The sequence below is a fragment of the Mus pahari genome, chromosome 17, assembly GCF_900095145.1.
Source record: "Mus pahari chromosome 17, PAHARI_EIJ_v1.1, whole genome shotgun sequence".
Lineage (NCBI taxonomy): Eukaryota > Metazoa > Chordata > Mammalia > Rodentia > Muridae > Mus > Mus pahari.
Genome location: NC_034606.1, coordinates 13,978,402 through 13,997,803, shown reverse-complemented (window position 1 = coordinate 13,997,803; position 19,402 = coordinate 13,978,402). Strand labels below are relative to the sequence as shown.

At 35.0% G+C, this 19,402-nt stretch overlaps 1 protein-coding gene across 5 annotated transcripts in view; it reads left to right on the top strand.

Annotated features, from left to right (window-relative positions):
* Csmd3 (CUB and Sushi multiple domains 3) overlaps positions 1–19,402 on the top strand; it is a 1,165,720-nt gene that overhangs the window by 1,140,408 nt on the left and 5,910 nt on the right. For all 5 annotated transcript variants that reach the window (XM_021216672.2, XM_029547950.1, XM_029547951.1 and 2 more), the window contains 6 exons: positions 1,769–1,880; positions 2,689–2,868; positions 6,539–6,604; positions 13,076–13,234; positions 14,650–14,762; positions 18,463–18,550. In XM_021216672.2, the coding sequence (XP_021072331.1) occupies positions 1,769–1,880; positions 2,689–2,868; positions 6,539–6,604; positions 13,076–13,234; positions 14,650–14,762; positions 18,463–18,550 (718 nt within the window). The remainder of the gene's footprint in view (positions 1–1,768; positions 1,881–2,688; positions 2,869–6,538; positions 6,605–13,075; positions 13,235–14,649; positions 14,763–18,462; positions 18,551–19,402) is intronic.

Sequence of the window (19,402 nt, the reverse complement as noted above, 5' to 3'; positions counted from 1 at the left end):
ATTCATATCGCTACATTGGGCACGTTTCTCCTCATACATAAAATATTTGTCTTAGCAAAATCAATCTGAGGTGCAGCTTAGTGACAGAACATTCTTCTGACATACATGAAGGCCTAGGCTCATCCCTATGCACTAGGATAACAAACAAACAAACAAACTCACAACAAAAACGAAACAAAAAACATTCCCAGATTCCCACAGTTCAATCTAGCCTTTCAATACACCTTGGTTTGACAGGTATCTCATTGGGAGGAAGTAAATTTATACTCATAGAAAACTAATTACAGAGAAATGGAAGACAAAGTTAAGAATAGCTGAGCTATTCAAGCCACGATATTTTTTTTTAATTTCAGTATTTTTGAATTTCACTATTTTCATATGTAGGGTTATGAGGTAGATTTGAGGATGTAACTTTTAATTTAACATTTAGAGTATATCACCTATTGATACAGATAATGAAATAATCATCTGAAAATAATTGTGTCTAATATAATTTTTTTTTCTACCCAGAACAGTACAAATAAGAATGAATTAATTTTGAATAGTTACCAGGAGGCTGGGAAAGAACAGCTGTCAAAATGATTGATAAATCATCGAGATCAATTATGGATTAAGAGCCCTGAACACATTTTTTTCATTAACTGATGTATAACTGTCTTGATATAGGAAGATACATTATTTGGATTCAGTGTTCATTTCATAAAGTAATTATAGCTATGGAATATTTTCAATTTGACTCTTTAGATATTTAATCCCAAGATATTCTATGAAATAATGATGATGATGTCCAGTTCACAGGTGAAATAAATATCTTTGTATATTGATTGAGGGAAATATATTCAGTCATATTTTAGTCCCTGAAATAATGAACATGCTAATATAAGTTATAAAACATATACATGTATTTCAATTAAAAATATTATTATTAATTCTTTAAACCAAGAATTTCAGGACTAATGTTGGTAGTAGTAATAGATAGGAGTATGCAGAGACTAATTGATAATTTCTAAACCACTGACTGAGTTTTGTCAGGTTATTTCTTAAGGACTCTAAAGAGACTAACACTAAGTACCACTTTTCTGGTCATCCATTACTAATCTTTTGATAAATCTTATTAATTTTTCTTGTAATATATTATGAGTTAATGACTTTTTTCCTAGTTTCTCTGCCACAGAGGAATTTAGTATGTTTACAGTAAAAATCTAAAAGATAGAGACAACTTATAACTAGGATTAAAACTCTTTATTACTCATGCCTTGCCCTCTGTGACACATTAGAACTAATTCTCTTCAGAACCAACTCTCCAATCAGTTCTACTGCTTCCTGTTGTATAAACCTTCCCCTGACACTGTTTTGTACTTATTTGAATTATCCACAGCAATCAATTAAGTGTATTCTCCACCATGCCATAAAACAGATGATGTATTCATTTTTACAAGCTTTTCATGTTTTTAAATCATTTTTATTTGTTTTCAGAAAAACGTCTTATAAAGTCTAGGCTGACCTTGAACTCCAAATGTGATTAAAGATAGTCCTCAACTCTTATTAACCTCCTCAGTGCTTAGATTTCAGTCTGCCCTGTACAATGCCCTTGTGGAGCTCATGATCTCTCTTGAAATTCCAACTGAGTGATTTAGAAGTGCTCACTCAACAAGCACTCTTTAAAATCTGTCTTACAAATTTCTTCTGAAAATATTTTTGTTCACATAATTTTCTATTTAGTGCTAGTTTTGGAATTGCATTTTGACTTTTATGTCATTTACTATAGGTAGGAAGTGTTGTTCAGTTCCACTGCAAAAAGGGACACCTGCTTCAAGGATCTACAACAAGAACTTGCCTTCCTGACTTGACATGGAGTGGAATTCAACCTGAGTGCATACGTAAGGATTGTACACTTATATGGCATGGATCATGGGTCTGAGTTCATAGACACATTTTTCTTACAATATGGAAATGAATTTGTGAATTTTTATTTTATATAGATAAGATACTTAAAAAATTATTTTAGATTAGTACAAAACATATTTTATTTCTATAATTTTAGTATTGTATCAAAACCCTATGGTCATTGGAACACAGTGTTTCCAAAGAAGCCAGAACTCAGGAGGTACAATTCTGTTCTTTTGGCAATAGTTCTTATAGTGATGTGAGTTTGGTCATCTTGTGTTTTAAGCAATGGTTACTTTCTTGCTTCCTGGATCTGCACTCAAAATTGAAATACTATGAAATAAAAGATATTATATATTAGTGAATCATAGTGACTTTTAATCACATGTGAAGGGGTTTTCAGAGAATATGAGGCAAACTACAACAACTAGTTTGAAATGAATGAAAGGAAAGAACTTTTCAGAATCATCTAACCAGTTTCAGAGTCACTAAGTAGTGTTAGGATGTACAATTTGAAATAAATTAAGCTATTCAGATGCTTGTAGATCATTTCCCCTAACATTCTCCTTTCTTCCCCATGTTTTAAGTTCTAAATCTCATGCAAAGAATAACAATGAAAATATAAAGTATATGAAAATACTAACACTCATCAGTATTGTTTCAATTATGAAGTTAGGTTTTAATCAAAAATACTCTGGGTTTCTTGGACCGGCTTATATCTAATTATGGCAAAATTCTTCATAATCAAAATTCTAGTGATGCAGCTCAAAAAATTAACATTTTTCTTTGCTCTTAATATAGCTCACAGTTGTAAACAACCAGAAAGTCCTGCTCATGCAAACGTAGTAGGAATGGACCTTCCCTCCCATGGGTACACCCTCATCTATACCTGTCAGCCTGGATTCTTCTTAGCAGGGGGAACTGAGCATAGAGTGTGCAGGTCTGATAACACCTGGACTGGAAAAGTTCCTATCTGTGAAGGTAATATTTCTTTTCAGATGTTTTAACATATTAGGATGTGCTGTTTACATCTTTTTGGAACAAAGAATATTTGTTGGCCAAGTCCAAAATTTGATGCTATTTAGGCATTTTTGATTCCAGAAAAAATAGAAACTCAGACCATTCTCTGGCATCTTTCAGTCCTAACTTGATTCCATTTCTCATTCTGCTCCTTCACATTCTCTTTCTAAATAGGTTTATTAGTGGATTCATTTTCTAAGCTTGTCATAACATGTTACCTACATGTGGGTGACTTCACATGATAGAAAATAAAGAGTGAACAGGCCTTGGTGTATTCTACCATTCCCGGAGACAGAGCCTTTCCCTACCCTATGCCATCTCTGGCATAGCATTTTTTTCACTCATAATCTCCCAATGAATTCTGACTCTGTCTTCATATATGGTACTTTTCTTTGTATGCCATGACATTTTCTTATGAGGAACCTTGTTCTATATAGGACCTAGTTTAATTTCAGTGTTATGTTATCTTGGTTTTAACAGTTAATTACAACTGCAATTTACTTCTACAACTTATAGTTACAACTACAATGTAGTGTGGGTTTTCTAAAAGATATTATTTGATCCTGTATGGTAGGTTACATTGTTTCAATGTCTCTTATTTCATAGCTTTCTCTTAGAGTTCATATAAGTTTTTCACCGAGTTTGGTTTGGAAGTCATAAGTAAGATCTCTAATGTTCACAATTTTGAACTGAGTCTGTATAGCATGATAATTTTTTCAATATTTTATTAGATATTTTCTTCATTTTCATTTCAAATGCTATCCTGAAAGTCTCCTATACCCTCTCAACGTCCTGCTCCCCTACACAACCACTCCCACTTCTTGGCCCTGGTGTTCCCCTGTACTGGGGCATATAAAGTTCACAAGACCAAGGGGCCTCTCTTCCCAATGATGGCCCACTAGGCCATCTTCTGCTACATATGGAGCTAGAGACAAAATCGTGCTGGCATATGCAATAGTGTCTCTGTTTGGTGGCTGATTATGGAATGGATACCCAGATGGGGTAGTCTCTGGATGTTCCATCCTTTTGTCTTAGCTCAAAACTTTGTCTCTGTAACTTCTTCCATGGGTATTTTGTTCCCCATTCTAAGTAGGAATGAAGTATCCACACGATGGTCCTCCTTCTTCTTGATTTTCTTGTGTTTTGCAAATTGTATCTTGAGTATTTTAAGTTTCTGGGCTATTACCCACTTATCAGTAAGTGAATATCAAGTGACTTCTTTTGTGATTGGGTTACCTCACTCAGGATGATATCTTCCAGATACATCCATTTATTTGCCTAAGAATTTCATAAATTCATTGTTTTTAATAGCTGAGTAGTACTAGATTTGTGTAAATGTACCACGTTTTCTGTATCCATTCCTCTGTTGAGGGACATCTGGGTTCTTTCCAGCTTCTGGCTATTATAAATAATGCTGCTATGAACATAGTGGAGCATACGTCCTTATTACAAGTTGGAACATCTTCTGGGTATATGCCCAGGTGAAATATTTCTAGATCTTCTGGTAGTACTATGTCCAATTTTCTGAGGGCCTGCCAGACTGATTTCCAGAGTGATTGTACAACCTTGCAATCCCACCAGCAATGGAGGAGTGTTCCTCTTTCTCCACATCCTCACCAGCATGTGCTGTCACCTGAATTTTTTATCTTAGCCATTCTGACTGATGTAAGGTAGAATTTCAGGGTTGTTTTGATTTTCATTTCCCTGATGATTAAGTAATTTGAACATTTTTTCAAGTGCTTCTCAGCCCTTTGGTATTCCTCAGTTCAGAATTCTTTGTTTAGCTCTGTACCCATTTTCTAAAGGGGTTATTTGAATTTCTGGAGTCCAGCTTCTTGAGCTCTTTGTATATATTGGATATTAGTCCCCTATCAGATTTAGGATTGGTGAAGATCCTTTCCCAATCTATTGGTGGCCTTTTTGTCTTATTGACAGTATCTTTTGCCTTACAGAATTCTTTGCAATTTTATGAGGTCCCATTTGTCTATTCTTGATCTTAAAGGACAAGCCATTGCTGTTCTGTTCATGAATTTTCCCCCTATGCCCATGTCTTCGAGNCTTTTCCCCACTTTCTCCTCTATAAATTTCAGTGTTTCTGGTTTTATGTGGGTAGATTGTACACTTGTTGCTGCTTCACCAAGAATAAATATTATTTAGTCCAGATATGCTGAATTTACCAGAGGAACACACAGAATTCTCATATGAGGCAATGAAGGATATTTTCTATGTCAACACAAGCAGTTTCTTTACGTCTGTTAACCTTTCCTCTCCAACTGTCTTGTGTTTGATGGCTTAGAGTAGGTCCACATTTTATCATGGTTTTGAGTGCTTTCATTCCCTCCTTTGCCAGAATGCAATCCTGTGGTTTCCTCCCACCTTAAAATACCCACTATATAACAAATTCCTTTTTCTTTATTGTGCCTGTTGCTAGTATTCACTTCTCCTCTTCTGTCTATTTCTGTGACCCCCAAGTGGCCTTTAATATCAGTAAACAAAATCCTTACAATGTTCTGAAGGTGTAAACTTTTGTATTATCATACTCTAGATCAGTACTTAATAACATGATCCAGCTTTGTTTGTTTGTTTGTCTTTATGAACTCATTTCCACTTGGGAATTTCTAAAGATTTAGAATTCATTTATCCTCTCTATTAACTTCTCTCTGTTGTCCTTTGAGATCTTCTTTATATCAGTGCTTTCTTCGATGGAAATCACTTCCATATTAGCATTACTATAACATTCTCCTTTGCTTAGCCTTAGACTTGAACATTCGTGTTTGTACTTGACATGTCTGCTTAAATCCCTCAATGGCAATTCTGTCAAAATATCTCTATAAGCTTACAACTGCGTTAATATAATTGCCTAGATAAGTAGGTTTATTGTGTTCTTTGTGATATGTCTATCATATAGTTTCATATTTTACAAAATTCTTAGATTGATATTATACTGCTGAAACCCACTGCAGTACTGTAGGTTTATCAGCAATCATTTTGTTGTCATTATTATTGCTTTATCAACATTAATATGATAGTAGAGTCCTGTTTTCCTGTGGGACTGCAGTTCCAACCTCTTCTGTTAATATTCTTCCAAAAACTGTGTCCAATTAAATGTTCTTTAGGACATGACAGGATTTCTTGAGCACAGACTGTGCAAAAGAGTGTATTTCACAGCTCCCGCCCTTTCTGTATTCTCTAGCCCCACATGTGATTTTGGTGGTACATGTACATTCTTTGCTACGTCTCAAAGCTTTAGCTTTTGATTTTACCCAATTTCTGGTATACAATGTAATATTTTGGCAACTTATGAATTTTAAATATAAACCCTGTACAAATACTTTTTTTGTTGTTTTCTACAAGAACAAACAATCCTTGGTGTCTGCGATGGCATCGTCTGTTTCAGTTTAGCTTTTGCCTTTAATCAAAGATAAACTGCCTGGGAAGATTAAATAAGTTTTTGTCTCAACCGTCTGTGATGAGACTAATTCCTAAAGCTGTTAATTAGAAGGTACTTTGATTGACATGGAATGGACCAAGAATTTTGAAGAAAATTCGGTAATATTTCAGACTGAAAATGATAGTGTGACGCACTGTGTATAGTATACCGACTTTTAAAAATTCTGTTTTGTTGTCACAGCTGGTTCCAAAATATTAGTGAAAGATCCTCGACCTGCATTAGGAACACCTAGTCCAAAGCTAAGTGGTAAGTAATTGATCTGAGAGTCACGATCTCTAAAATTGATCTACAATTGTTTCCTTTCTTACTTATGTAAAATAATAAAACTTATATGACAAAATTGTTTTGCTATGTAATTTATTATTATTATATTATATAATATTAACTTATTGCATTAAATATTTTAATGTATTTCAACATTATTAAATATAATTATTTCTGTCAAAAACATTACTTATGCATCTATCTATAGATTTTTGTCTTAAGTCTTTTTACAATAATAATGGCAATGATTTTTATATCTAAAATTAAGGGAGAAAACAAGACTTAATTTAAAAGTATATACTTATACAGAGGTATATATTTCAATATATTTGGTAGAAGATAAAGTCACTAACTTCTAGAATTTGTACAATTTATTTGAGATTATTTGATTTAAAAATTCAATATCAATTATATGGCCTAGTCATTAATAACCTACAATAAAATTCCTATAACCTTGATGTAATTCTCATCCTATATTATTTACTATATCTGATATTCAACTGAATAAAGCATCCAATATATAATAAGGAAATCTATTTGTCCCAACTATATCTTTTACATTATTAAGGATTATATTTTTGTTGAGTACATTTTTATCAGTCCAACTTAAGAACTTAAACCAAAGTAAAGTTATAAAGGCTATATATAGACTTAAATACTTATATTAGAAGAGAATAAATCCCCAGAGTTGATGTTGTATCTCTCTTAAAAACCTGTAAAGATTATAACAGTCAAAATATATACAAAGATAAAACAAAATTATAGATGACAAAACAAAAATTTCTAATGAAAAAAGAAACAATTTTGAAAGATTTTTTTAATAAAAGAAATATGAATATGACAGATAACAAGTTAAATACATTTAAAAGTCTGGGAAATATCAATAACTGCCCATTTTTATAAATTATTACAAAATTATATTTTAATAAAATATATTGAAATAGCTTAATAATCATGTACCAGTAAAATGTTTATAATATTTCCAGAGATACCAAGCCCATATTGCTCTACCGAAGAAGACTGCCAAATTTTAAAGGAACATGTCGGTCATCTAAGTCTCACATACACTGTACTCATTATATATGCCCCATATAATTAAAGGCACAATCAAAGACATCATGTGAGGAAGAATATTGAACCTATTGGACTTATGAGTATGTATAGAATTTGAATGTGAAATTTTAATGAATCAAACCTAACATTATGGTAAAACACAACAGTTTTGAGTCATATTTATCATTGACATATTTTATTTTACATATCCTTTAAAAGTAATGAATCACATTAAGAGATTAAAGTACAAATTTTATTATCATTATATTATTTGTAAAATAAATATTTAATATAATACCAATTCATCATCTTAAAAGATTCTCAACCTATTAGAAGGAAAAGAACTTCAAACACAGGAAAATCAACAAAAATTTAGGTTAATCATTGTGAAAATAAGAACACACTAAGTTGCATTATTTTCATAAGCATAAACAAGACACAGTGAATAGGTGTCAAAAGAATGAAAAATTAGCAGCAGGATCAAGTTAAAACCAAGGTCTAATGCCATGTTATTTCATAACATGGTATAACAATGTTATAAGGCCTGGATACAGAATTTTAAATCAATGCATACCTTTAATAAAAGGGTAGTAGGTGAGGGCAAGACATTTTAATTGCCCACTAGTTTATTATAGGGCATTTCTGGGGCAGGGAGTGTGGGGGAATAAAGAAAGTGGAGAGGGAGAAAACCTGCGTCCCACCAGAGTTCTGGTGCTCTGGGTGGGCAGATGTGGAAGGACTGCTGCACACTTTCCACACAGTCCTGGGTGGGTGGGTGGGTGTCTGGCTGTGGGAAGCCAGGGACCCCAGCTCAGCGGGTGGTGGACAAGGGGCAGTCCTAGGCAATAGGTTCTCAGCCTCGGGCATCCCAGACACAGCTGGATACCACAGAATAGCTGAGAACAGAATGGGGGTGCTGGGGGCCCGCTTGATTAACGAGAGGGCAGGGAAGGAGGGGGGCACTAGGTGGTTCCCACGAGGGCGAGAATCCTTGGTCAGGTCAGTGGCTGGAGTGCAGAAAGGCTTTCCTGCAGGAGATTAGACACTTTTCATTAAGGGAAAGCCTGTCCCATCGTTCAAGCACAGCGGGCCTTGATGTGCAGAGACAGTCTATAGTTTTAGAACTTTATTGTATAAAGGCAGGGAAAAAGAGAGAAGGTAGAAAGAGGGAGACAGGCCATGGCCACATGAAGAAAATTGGGGAAGGGAGAGAGAGAGGGGCCAAGCAGCTCCTTTTATAGTGGGCTGGGCTATCAGGTAACTGTGGGGAGGAGCAGAACTGGCTAGAGTCAGGTAACTGGGGATGGAGTCTAGCCAGAATGCCAGGAGTTTGGGACATTGTCTGCGTGACTGATAGTCACACACCTCTCCTGTGGAGGCTGTGGGGGCAGTAACTTCAACGGGATACAGGGTTCCAGGAGACATGATCGAACACCTCAGTCCCATGTAGGTGGAAATCACCATCCATTGGGTCCCCCGGAGTTCAAGACATCTGTCAGACTGGAGACCGGGATGTCTGTGTGCATCCCACTGCCCCACAAATCCCTCTTGTCTTTTTGTAAGGGAGAGGTGTCACCAGAATAACTGTCTCCTATGTGGGGAACAGTTTGATAATGAACCAGTGCTGCTTTAGAAACTGAATGAGACAGGGTACCAAGAGAAACAAGGCTCCAAGGGCTAGTATGAGGCCAACGGGAAGAACTCAGGCTACTAAGGGGTTAGCGCATCAAGGGGTAGGGGTGTTGGGAGCTTCAGAAGAAAACCTATGGGCTAGAGGAGTAACACAACTAAGTCAGAGTAGTAAGGAGGGTTAAGGGCAAGGGTTGGGAAGGCAAGAGATTATAGAATCAATTAGTTGTTTATGGGTAGTACAATTTGAGGGTAATAACATCAGTTTTGCACATCAATTAATTAATCTAGATAGACATTATGTTTTCCTACTATCATGTAACTTCCCCCAAGTTCAACAGCCATTTGGCTTTGGCAAGAGAGTTCATCTGTAGCTGAAAGTTCCCAAGTCTGTCTTCTGTGGAGTTCAGCACATGTCTCTGGATCTCAGTGCACGTCTCAGGAATCTTCAGTCACATGAGGTTTTGGAGGAAGGCAGCTTTATTGTCTGTAGGCCTCAGGAGATGGTGCTGTCTTAGCTGGATCAGTGGTAGGAGGCAGCATGTGGAGATAGACCTGTAGAGTAATTGTAGCCGAGGAGCAGAGCCCCAGCAGGGGATGTCTGCAGAGGGTGGACAGCAAAGGTTAGGTCTACAATGGTTTGCTTGGGAGCACATCATGGATCCTTGTTAGGATTTTAGAAAAGTGAGGGTGTTTAAGGAATTTAGTCCTGGAAGGCATCCTTTATGTCTGCTTTGGATGGCTGAGGAAGAAAATATCATGTTAATTATGTATCTTCCGTAGGCAGGCACAGTTTGTAAAAGGAAACTGGTTGTTAATTAAGGATTGGATGATGTGTAATCAGCCCAGTTGGCTTGGCCCATGGAAGTAGATTAGATGACTTTTGAACCTTAAAGGAAATCTTGAACAAGTTGAAAGATTTTCTTTTGGACATATATCATGAATGCTAGAGAGGAAATAAGCATTTAAATAAAGAAGCCAGAAATGTTTAGGTTGAAAAGCACAATTTAGGTGTTCCTACAGGGGGAGCAAAGCCTCAGGTGCATCTTTGGTGGGCATAGCTAGATGGGGGGAGGGCATCTATTGTAGCGTGCTCTAGCAGACAGGTCACCTTGTTTTCACCCTTTTTTTTTTTTTTTTTCCCTTGCAAAGTAGAAGGAGATGAAAGTCTAACATTGAAGAAAAGATAAGCATAGAGGGTTGAGTGAAAGGCGGCTGTAGCCTGTTGGCCCATGTGAAAGCATGAATTTTGTCCTTTGGCCTGCACAGACGTCAGGGAAGCATGCACCAGCCGGCAGAGAAAACAGAACTCAGGAAAACAGAACTCAGAACAAGCACTGCCTTCTGAGGAGGCAGAGAGTTTAGAGCAGGTGCTGCCGAGCTGGGTAATTTCCTTTCCATAGTAATTGTGAACGAACAGCAATTAACATGGCTGAGCAAGTCTTTGGAGTAGGATACTGAGCTCTTTGGGCACATGTCAAGGAGTGGTATAGCTAGGTCATATTGTAGATTTCTTTTTAGATCTTTCAGTATTCTCCACACTGATTTCTCTAGTGGCTATATCAGTTTGTAATCACTGTCCCTACAATATATGAGGGTTTCCTCCCCCCCAACTTTCCCTCATATATTTATTAGCACTTGTTCTAGTCTTCTACAGGAAAATATACAAATTGGTTATTCAGCGCCAAATGCTCAGCCTTGAAAACATATATAAGGTAACATTATATGCACACAACTGATTATATTTAGAAATATATATTTATATATAAATACATTGATTATATAATAACAAACACCATGAAATTAGAGGAAAGGCCATGAATTTAGAGGAAAGTGCGGTAGTATACAAAGGGAAGAAATGGAAGTGAGAAGCGTTATACTTAAATTATAGTCTTGCAAATAAACATCACTAAGAAGACTTGTGGTGATTATTTACTCCTGTTAGTTTCTTGTTGATTTTTTCAAAGGACTCTCAAATAAGTGCTTATTTTTAATTTTGAGAAAGCCTAAAAGGTAGAAAGAAGTGTTATCACCTCACAAGCTAGCATAAGGGAGAAACCACTCCGAGGTTCCCCTCTCGTCACCTGATTTACAGGTACAGGGGATGAGAAGAATTTTGGTAGAAATGTTGAACTCAACAGGAGAGTCTCACTGTGCATTCTACTCAGTTCTATTACGCTCATGGGAAATCTGACATCTGCCACTAAGGAAATCGTTCTACCAAGTGAAGTAGTCATTAATACAAATTATTGGCCTTAATAAACAGTTATTTAATGTTTTATATCACAGTGATTATTCATCTTGATACAACTGATATTTCTAGAATGGCTATATACCTTTTCTAAGAATTTACTAGTATCTTCTCAAAATGAGGATTTTTCATTTACATATGTTAGCTATAGGTCCTACTTTATCTAAGTTTCATGAATCATTAAATGACAGTTGATTGTTATTAAAGGTATGGAGGTAGACAAGAATCATCACAATTAAGTCCCGGAGAAATAAGCAATGTAAGAAATAGCAATTACTGATTTTTAACCACTTACCAGAAACAGCCTGTAGGACTTTTTTTTTCTTTTGCTCTTCAAATCTTCTCAATCTGTTGCCCCATGCAAATGAGCTTTCTAAGGCAGATGGCTTTGCTGATGACTCTTTCATACAGTTTGTAAGTACACTTTTGTTATCCAAAAGCTATCAAATCTTTCTTATCATATGTCACATAAGATCATTGAATACACAACAGGATGCCTTGATAGTTAGTGATACAGTGTAAGAAGATGAATGACTTAACAAAGGCTTAAGAGAAAAACCTATAGATAATTCGTGGTGACAAATACACGGGTGCTGCATCTCCTTGCACATTGCAATTATGTGATAAACCATTTTATCTGAATCACAGTTTCCCTATTTTATCTGAATCACAACTAAAGCAATAGGTAACAACTAGCTGTACATTTTACTTATATTAAGATTCCAAATCACATATATTAATCTCATATTAATCATGAGGGAATCAAGGTTTAGAACTAAAAAATTTATACAAAATGACAGAGTTTATCAATTTGGAAGAGGGCATTAGATACCAGCAGTATAACTCTAGGGTTGACTTACACGTAACTTGTACTATATTCTACCACAATTTGTTCTGTCCCATAAGAATGGGGCAATTCCAGTGGCAATTCTTCTATTTCTAAAAATACTTGTGAACCTCAAGCTGTCAATAAAGTGAAGCCCTGCTCTCCTTCTATTTTTGGAATAACTAAACTCAGCATTTTGTAAAAGGGACAAAGAGCCATTTAACTTCAGGCTGCCTCCAGGGCCATTTGAAAGAACAGGACAGGTTTACATTCTCTCCATTGAATCTGTCTAGAACACTAGGAAAAAAAGAAGGTCTCTGAGTATGTACTCATGGGTTTGAAGGCTCATAAAAATCATTTAATTTTCATTTTGAAAGAAGAAAATTATGTTAGAGAAGAGAAATCATTAGTAAAGCATGTGTTTCCCCAATTCTAACTACAATCCTCATATCTTTCCTTGTTAGGAGTCTGGCTTTTCTATTAATGGTTACTGAACAATCTTTGGCTTTAAAATTGTGGTTTATTCTTAGAATTTTATAATCAAATGAAGAATATTTTAAATTCTACTCAGATGACTTATGTTTAGAGATACGTCATATCTTCAATAGACTAAAGGATTTAATCTAGTATGGGATGATCATATTTAGAGAGCATTGTGAAATTAAAATGTGTCATTTATTTAATCTATTCACAGTTCCCGATGATGTGTTTGCCCAGAATTATATATGGAAAGGCTCTTATAATTTCAAAGGAAGGAAACAGCCCATGACCTTGACAGTCACTAGCTTCAACGCCTCTACTGGCAGAGTCAACGCGACACTGAGCAACAGCGACATGGAGTTGCTGCTTTCAGGTATCAGATTCAAATGTAGCAAAAGTTAACCCTCCTGGCTTTCACTTGATCATGGCCTACTACTATGAGATATTTCTTATATTCAATTTTAAGGAAAGCGATAAATTATTAAGAAACAAGAATTTTGAAGGTTAGGACTGGTGAGTGGATATTGCTATATAATTGTAAACCTAAAATTGTGAATTTAAGTGACTTTAAGACTCTTTCTATGTAGAGATAATTACATATACTCTTCTGGACTAGTCCTCTCATTTGTTGATACAGATTTATGGTATTGCAACTAAGAGATATACATTGTAATTTCTTTTAGTATATAGCACTCTTATGAAATTATTTCTAATAAATTAATTTGTGGTGTAAGTAAAATAATGTTATTAAACTTGAAAATATTATAAGAAACACTGCCTATTATTTTGTATTTTTATAGCATCCCATAAAGTGAATTTATTAGAACTTAGTATACATTACATTTTTAAATATGGAATAAATTTGAAAATCTTAATTTGAATGAGAGATGTATTTATATTTAATTAATTATTAATTTAGCTAGCAAATATAAGTAACAGTTTTTTCCAAGTTAGCAAGAATATATCTTATAAATGTTTCTTAGTAAATTTTGCAAATAAAACCCAGTAAATTTAAAAAATGTGTGAAATTTTATGATAATTTCATTAGCTTTCACTCTTTATATGGAATAATTATAAACATTTCCTACAAATATTAAATGTTAGTATCCTTATGGGTTTTTTTTTAATAGATACTAATCTACTTTAGATCAAATTTTCTATTTCCTTACCTTAATATTCTCAGCACAGTCTTAAGGTTCCTCACTAATGAGTAAAGCAGTAGGCAAGTCAACAATAGTCAAACTTTAATCAATAGTCAATCATAAAAGGATTTTTCACTTCCTTACTTATCATGTCCTTAACACTAGCCTATTCCAACTCTCAGAAGATTCAGTTAAAGTAAGAATTGTAGGTCTTTTTGCTCCTTGAATTTATATCATTCCCATGTTTATTTACCATCTTGAGCTAAATTCTTAAGTTTTAAGGTAGAACTCACATGCTTTTTACTAAATAGATATTTTCTGATAGACACAAAGTGAAACAACTCTTCTATTCCAGCCAAAAACTTATCACATTTCATCATGAATAAGAATTGTAGGTCTTAGTGCAGGAAGAAGTCACTTAGTTGGCACTAGCATTTAGGGAAGTTAAATACTCAGATAAAATTTAATTTGTCATTTCCGATGAGAAACAGGTGCATATTATAGTCATATCCACTATCTGTACAGACACTGTCGACTTGATGTTTACCTTATTTCTCTCCATTTCATAATATATCTAATAAGTTATTGGTAGTAAGATAAATTATAACTATTTACAAAATTAGATAGATCGTTTTGTATTTTGCAGGAGTCTACAAAAGCCAGGAAGCTCGCCTAATGTTACATATATATCTTATTAAAGTACCAGCACACGCTTCTGTAAAGAAAATGAAGGAAGAAAATTGGGCCATGGATGGATTTGTAAGTACCATTCCTTAAAATCATTCATCTGATCTTGATGGCAAATTTATAGATTTTTTTTACAGAAAAGAATTTTTTCCCAATTTAGCTAATTTGAACATATATTTATTCATATAATTTCACATATAAAACACTATCAACTTAAAATAAGCTCAGCACTTATTAAATTTTATTACAGTATTCTTATTTCTGTGGTATGAATAGTCATGTAATTACTTGTGTTTGTATGTTTTTGTTTGTATGCCATGTCTTTCATTTCATCACATGTATATTTATCATCAATGGTGATAAAAATGTGGATGAAGAACAATTTAAGGTCAAGTGTGTTTCATTTACAATCTTACCACTCACAAAGCAGAAAGGTCGTAGTCTAAGATAAGCCTGTGATTTATAATGAATTCCTTTCTGCAAATCAGTGTGTGTGTGTGTGTGTGTGCGTGTGTGCGTGTGTGCGTGTGTGTGTGTGTGTGTGTGTGTGTGTGCGCGTGTGTGCGTGTGTGTGTGTGTGTGTGTATTTCCATTTCTGACAGGACCCAATATTTAAGGCATATGCAGCAAATTTAAAACTAGATCAAAACTTTAAAATTAAAGGTATCTGTTAATTGAAGTATTGACTTAGAATATGTATTTTTTAAAATATAACACTCCCAGTTTGTAATAGTTGACACTGTAAGCGACATAAGCCCCTATTCCTAAATCCTTATTGGTGGAAAAATGTAGCTGTAACTTGGCACAGATTTTGTCCCCCTCCCAGTCTACCCTCCGACTGTTCCACATCACAGGCCTCCTGACCCAGTCTCTGAAAGAACCCCCACTCCTACCCCACCAAGCTTCCCCACTCCCTGGGACCTCAAGTCTCTAGAGGGTTAGGTGTATCTTTTCTGACTGAGTCCAGACTAAGCAGTCCTCTGCTATATATGTGCTGCGGGCCTCATATCAGCTTGTGTATGCTATGTTGGTGGTGGTTCAGTGTCTAAGAGATTCCAGGGTTCCAGATTGAGACTGCTGGTCTTCCTATGGAGTTGCCCTTCTCCTCAGCTTCTTCCAGTTTTCCCCTGATTCAGCTATAGGGGTCACCAATTTCTGTTCATTTGTTGGGTGTAAATATCTCCACCTGATATTCAGATGCTTGTTGGAGGATGTCAGTCATGATAGGCCCATGTTTGTAAGCACACTATAGCATCAACAATAGTGTCAGACCTTGGGCCCTCCCCTTGTGCTGCTTCCCAATTTGGGCCTGTCATTGATCCTCCTTTTCCTCATATTCTTCATTTTTGTTCCTGCAGTTCTTTCAGACAGGAACAATTGTGTGTCAGAGTTTCTGACTGTGCGATGGCAGGTCAATAACATTCTGGCTCACTGTGGAGGTGGGTGCACAGTTGTCTAAAGAGGATTTATCTGAGATGCTCCCACTGTAAAGACAGCCAACACATCTTCACAGTATACCCTCTGTCTTATTTAATCACTGACAATAATGGAGGTTTCTAAAAATATTTTTACATCAATAAGACTTAATCCTAAAATTCAGGTCATTGAGTCTTTGCAAAAGACAAATATGTGAGATCAGATCATATTTTAAAGTCTCTAATACTATACTGATAAGAGTTTATGACAAAAGATACCCCTGAGTAGAGTTAAAAAGAGTTGTTTCTAAGGAAAACACTGTCCATCCAGTTTTTAGGTTTTGTTTTGTTTTGTATTGTTTGTGTTCTCTATTTTTGCAGAGTTGGGAAGTTATAAGTCTTCATTTTACTTAGGTTGTTGAATTATATTAAAATGAGGCTCATTCATCCATTAAACTATAAGGGTTTGAATTTGATTTTTAAGCATGATCATGGTCACAGTAGAATGTCTAATAATAGGTTTGGCCTTGTACTGAGAAATGTCAGACTCCCATAGTTAGTTTGGGTTATTTTGTTTTATGGTGAATATATAATATTTTAAAATAAATACTACAATTCTCATGAGCACACTATGCCAGTAGTATATTCAGATATATTGACCTTATCTCTATGTTACAATTTATGTTATTTCTTTTCTTTTTTTATTGGCTATTTAATTTATTTATTTATTTACATTTCTAATGTTATCCCCTTTCCTGGTTTCTCTTCTGGAAAGTTCCTATCTCATCCCCCCCTCACCCTGCTTCTATGAGGGTACTCCCTCACCCACCCACCCACTCCTACCTAACTGCCCTGGCATTGCTTACAATGGGGCATTGAGCCTTCAGAGGACCAACGACCTCTCCTCCCCATGAGTTATATAACTTATTGTCAGTTATTAGTTCAAGTTCAGAAATAAATTCATGTGACCCATTAATTACTGAATAACTAAACTGCATCATTTCCTATTTTATGTATGCAGGGAAAGGCCAAAACATATTTGCATCTGTTAAAACATGATTATGAGTATATACATGTAAAGCATAAGTGTTAGCCAGCTTATAAAGAACACTAAGAATCACCAATAGAACCCAGGCTACAAGAAAATTCTTTCTCCTCATGGGAGGTAGGTGAGGGATGTCTGCCTGAGGTCAGCTCTGTTCTGGGTCTGGGGATGAAGGAGCCTGGAAGCCAAAGATTTCACAGGTCAGAATACTGCTGTGCTCTCAAATATACGGATGTATGCTGATGCTGCTATTGCTGCTTGCTTGGAGTTAGCTTCACACTTGCACTTATCGGTTCTCAGCCTCACAAGTTGGTGTTATCGGTGTTCATCACTGTGTCCCATTAATAGGGGCCATTTTTAACAGCTCAAATTTTAACATTTTAACCTATTCTACAATTAATCAAGTTTTGGATATACATTGGTGAGATTGATTATATGTCCAGATAGTTATCATACCTAGAAAACTCACTTTAGAATAATTTCATCCCTTCAAGTAGGTATCTCCCAGCCTATAGCTCTCATTTATTTCTCTCAGCACTCATCCCAATAATCTATTTTCCGTCTCTGTAGATTAACATAGATTAATTTTTATCAGTGAAGTGGTATTGTATATGGCTTTTTGTACGTAGTTTCTTACATTTAATCTAATGAGAAATATGATCTTTACATCATAGTATTTTATTAGCCTATTATCAGCCTCACTATGGCTCTAAATGAGGCTAGGAAAAAAACTCAGCCAGATGAATAAAACCACCTTCTTTCTGTGGCATCTCTGGAATGGAAGAAGGGCTAATATAATTGGGTACCTAGTTTATGTTTTATTTTCATTTACTTGTATCCATGTATGCCTGAGTAGATGTATGCACACCACATCCAAGCTGCTGCCTACAGAGATGCAATAATGATGTTGAATCTCCCAGAGCTTTGAGGCACAGGTAGTTGTGAACTTCCTAATATGGGTACTGAGAACTGGATGCAGGTCCACTGGAAGGGCAGCTCTTAAATGCTGAGTAATATCTCCAAACTCTGATTCAATTTCTAGGTGATATTATATTTTGAACAATGTTTCTTGCCCTATAAGAAATTCATAAAACTGTGGATGAGTTTACCAATATTATAATTATTTAAAATTATAAGTTATACCTTTGTGCTTATGATTTAACCTTTTCTTCTAGTGCTCATTACATAGGAGGAATGGAAAAAACCCAAAGGCCAGCATTCACATTAGTGTGTATTGAGTATTTATTGAGGATTAAAAAAATAAAGACTGTGGACAGTCTTTATATTTAATCAGAATTTCAAATATTTTCAGGTTTCTGCTGAGCCTGATGGAGCTACTTATGTATTCCAAGGATTTATTAAAGGCAAAGATTATGGGCAATTTGGACTACAAAGACTGGGTAATGTATTTGATTATTTTTATTTTTATTTTCAAGTAGTTCATTTGATACTATAGACATTATAAAAAGACATAAAAATTCTGTACATTTTGCACAGTTACAATATCTTGAATTAGGCGTTGTCAGGATTATATGGGTAGCCATTTTAACACATTTAAAGAATAACCATATTCTTTCAAATATCACTTCTTTATGTAATAACTCTATTCAAAGCTAAGTTTTTCATTATATCTGTCATTAATATAATAAGCTGTCTTGCCCCTAAGCAAATACAAAGAAGAAAAAGTGATATAGATAACATGGAAAATTAAACTGTAAATTAGTTTTACCTCATCTCCTGGGAACTATACTACTTCTTTTCAGTTGGAATATTGGAGCAATTTTCTTACTTCTGAGAAGATGTAGTGGCAGTATGAAAAACTTTTAAAGCCTAGAAGGAAAAATAACTTTGAGGAATTGGTCCCTTTGAGAGCTTAGTTCTTCTTATATGCAAAACTTTTTTTGTGCTAAGATGCACAATGTTTTGTAGTTTTCATTTGTAATTATGCTAATATGGGCCCAATAATTACTTATACTTTTATTCTTATAAACACATAGCTTTGGTGCATATATTCCTGAGGTACACTGCCTCCTATCATTAAACTCTTGTATGAATACATAAACAATGAATTATTACTCTAAAAGCTATCATTTAACATTTATTTTAACCAATCATGACTTTAAACTTTTATATAAATACACCGAGTCACTGGAAAAATATTTAACAATTAATAAGATATCACTTTTAATATATGTCACTTTCAGCCCTTAAATATAAAATAACAAAATAAATAATATAACACTCTAAACAAA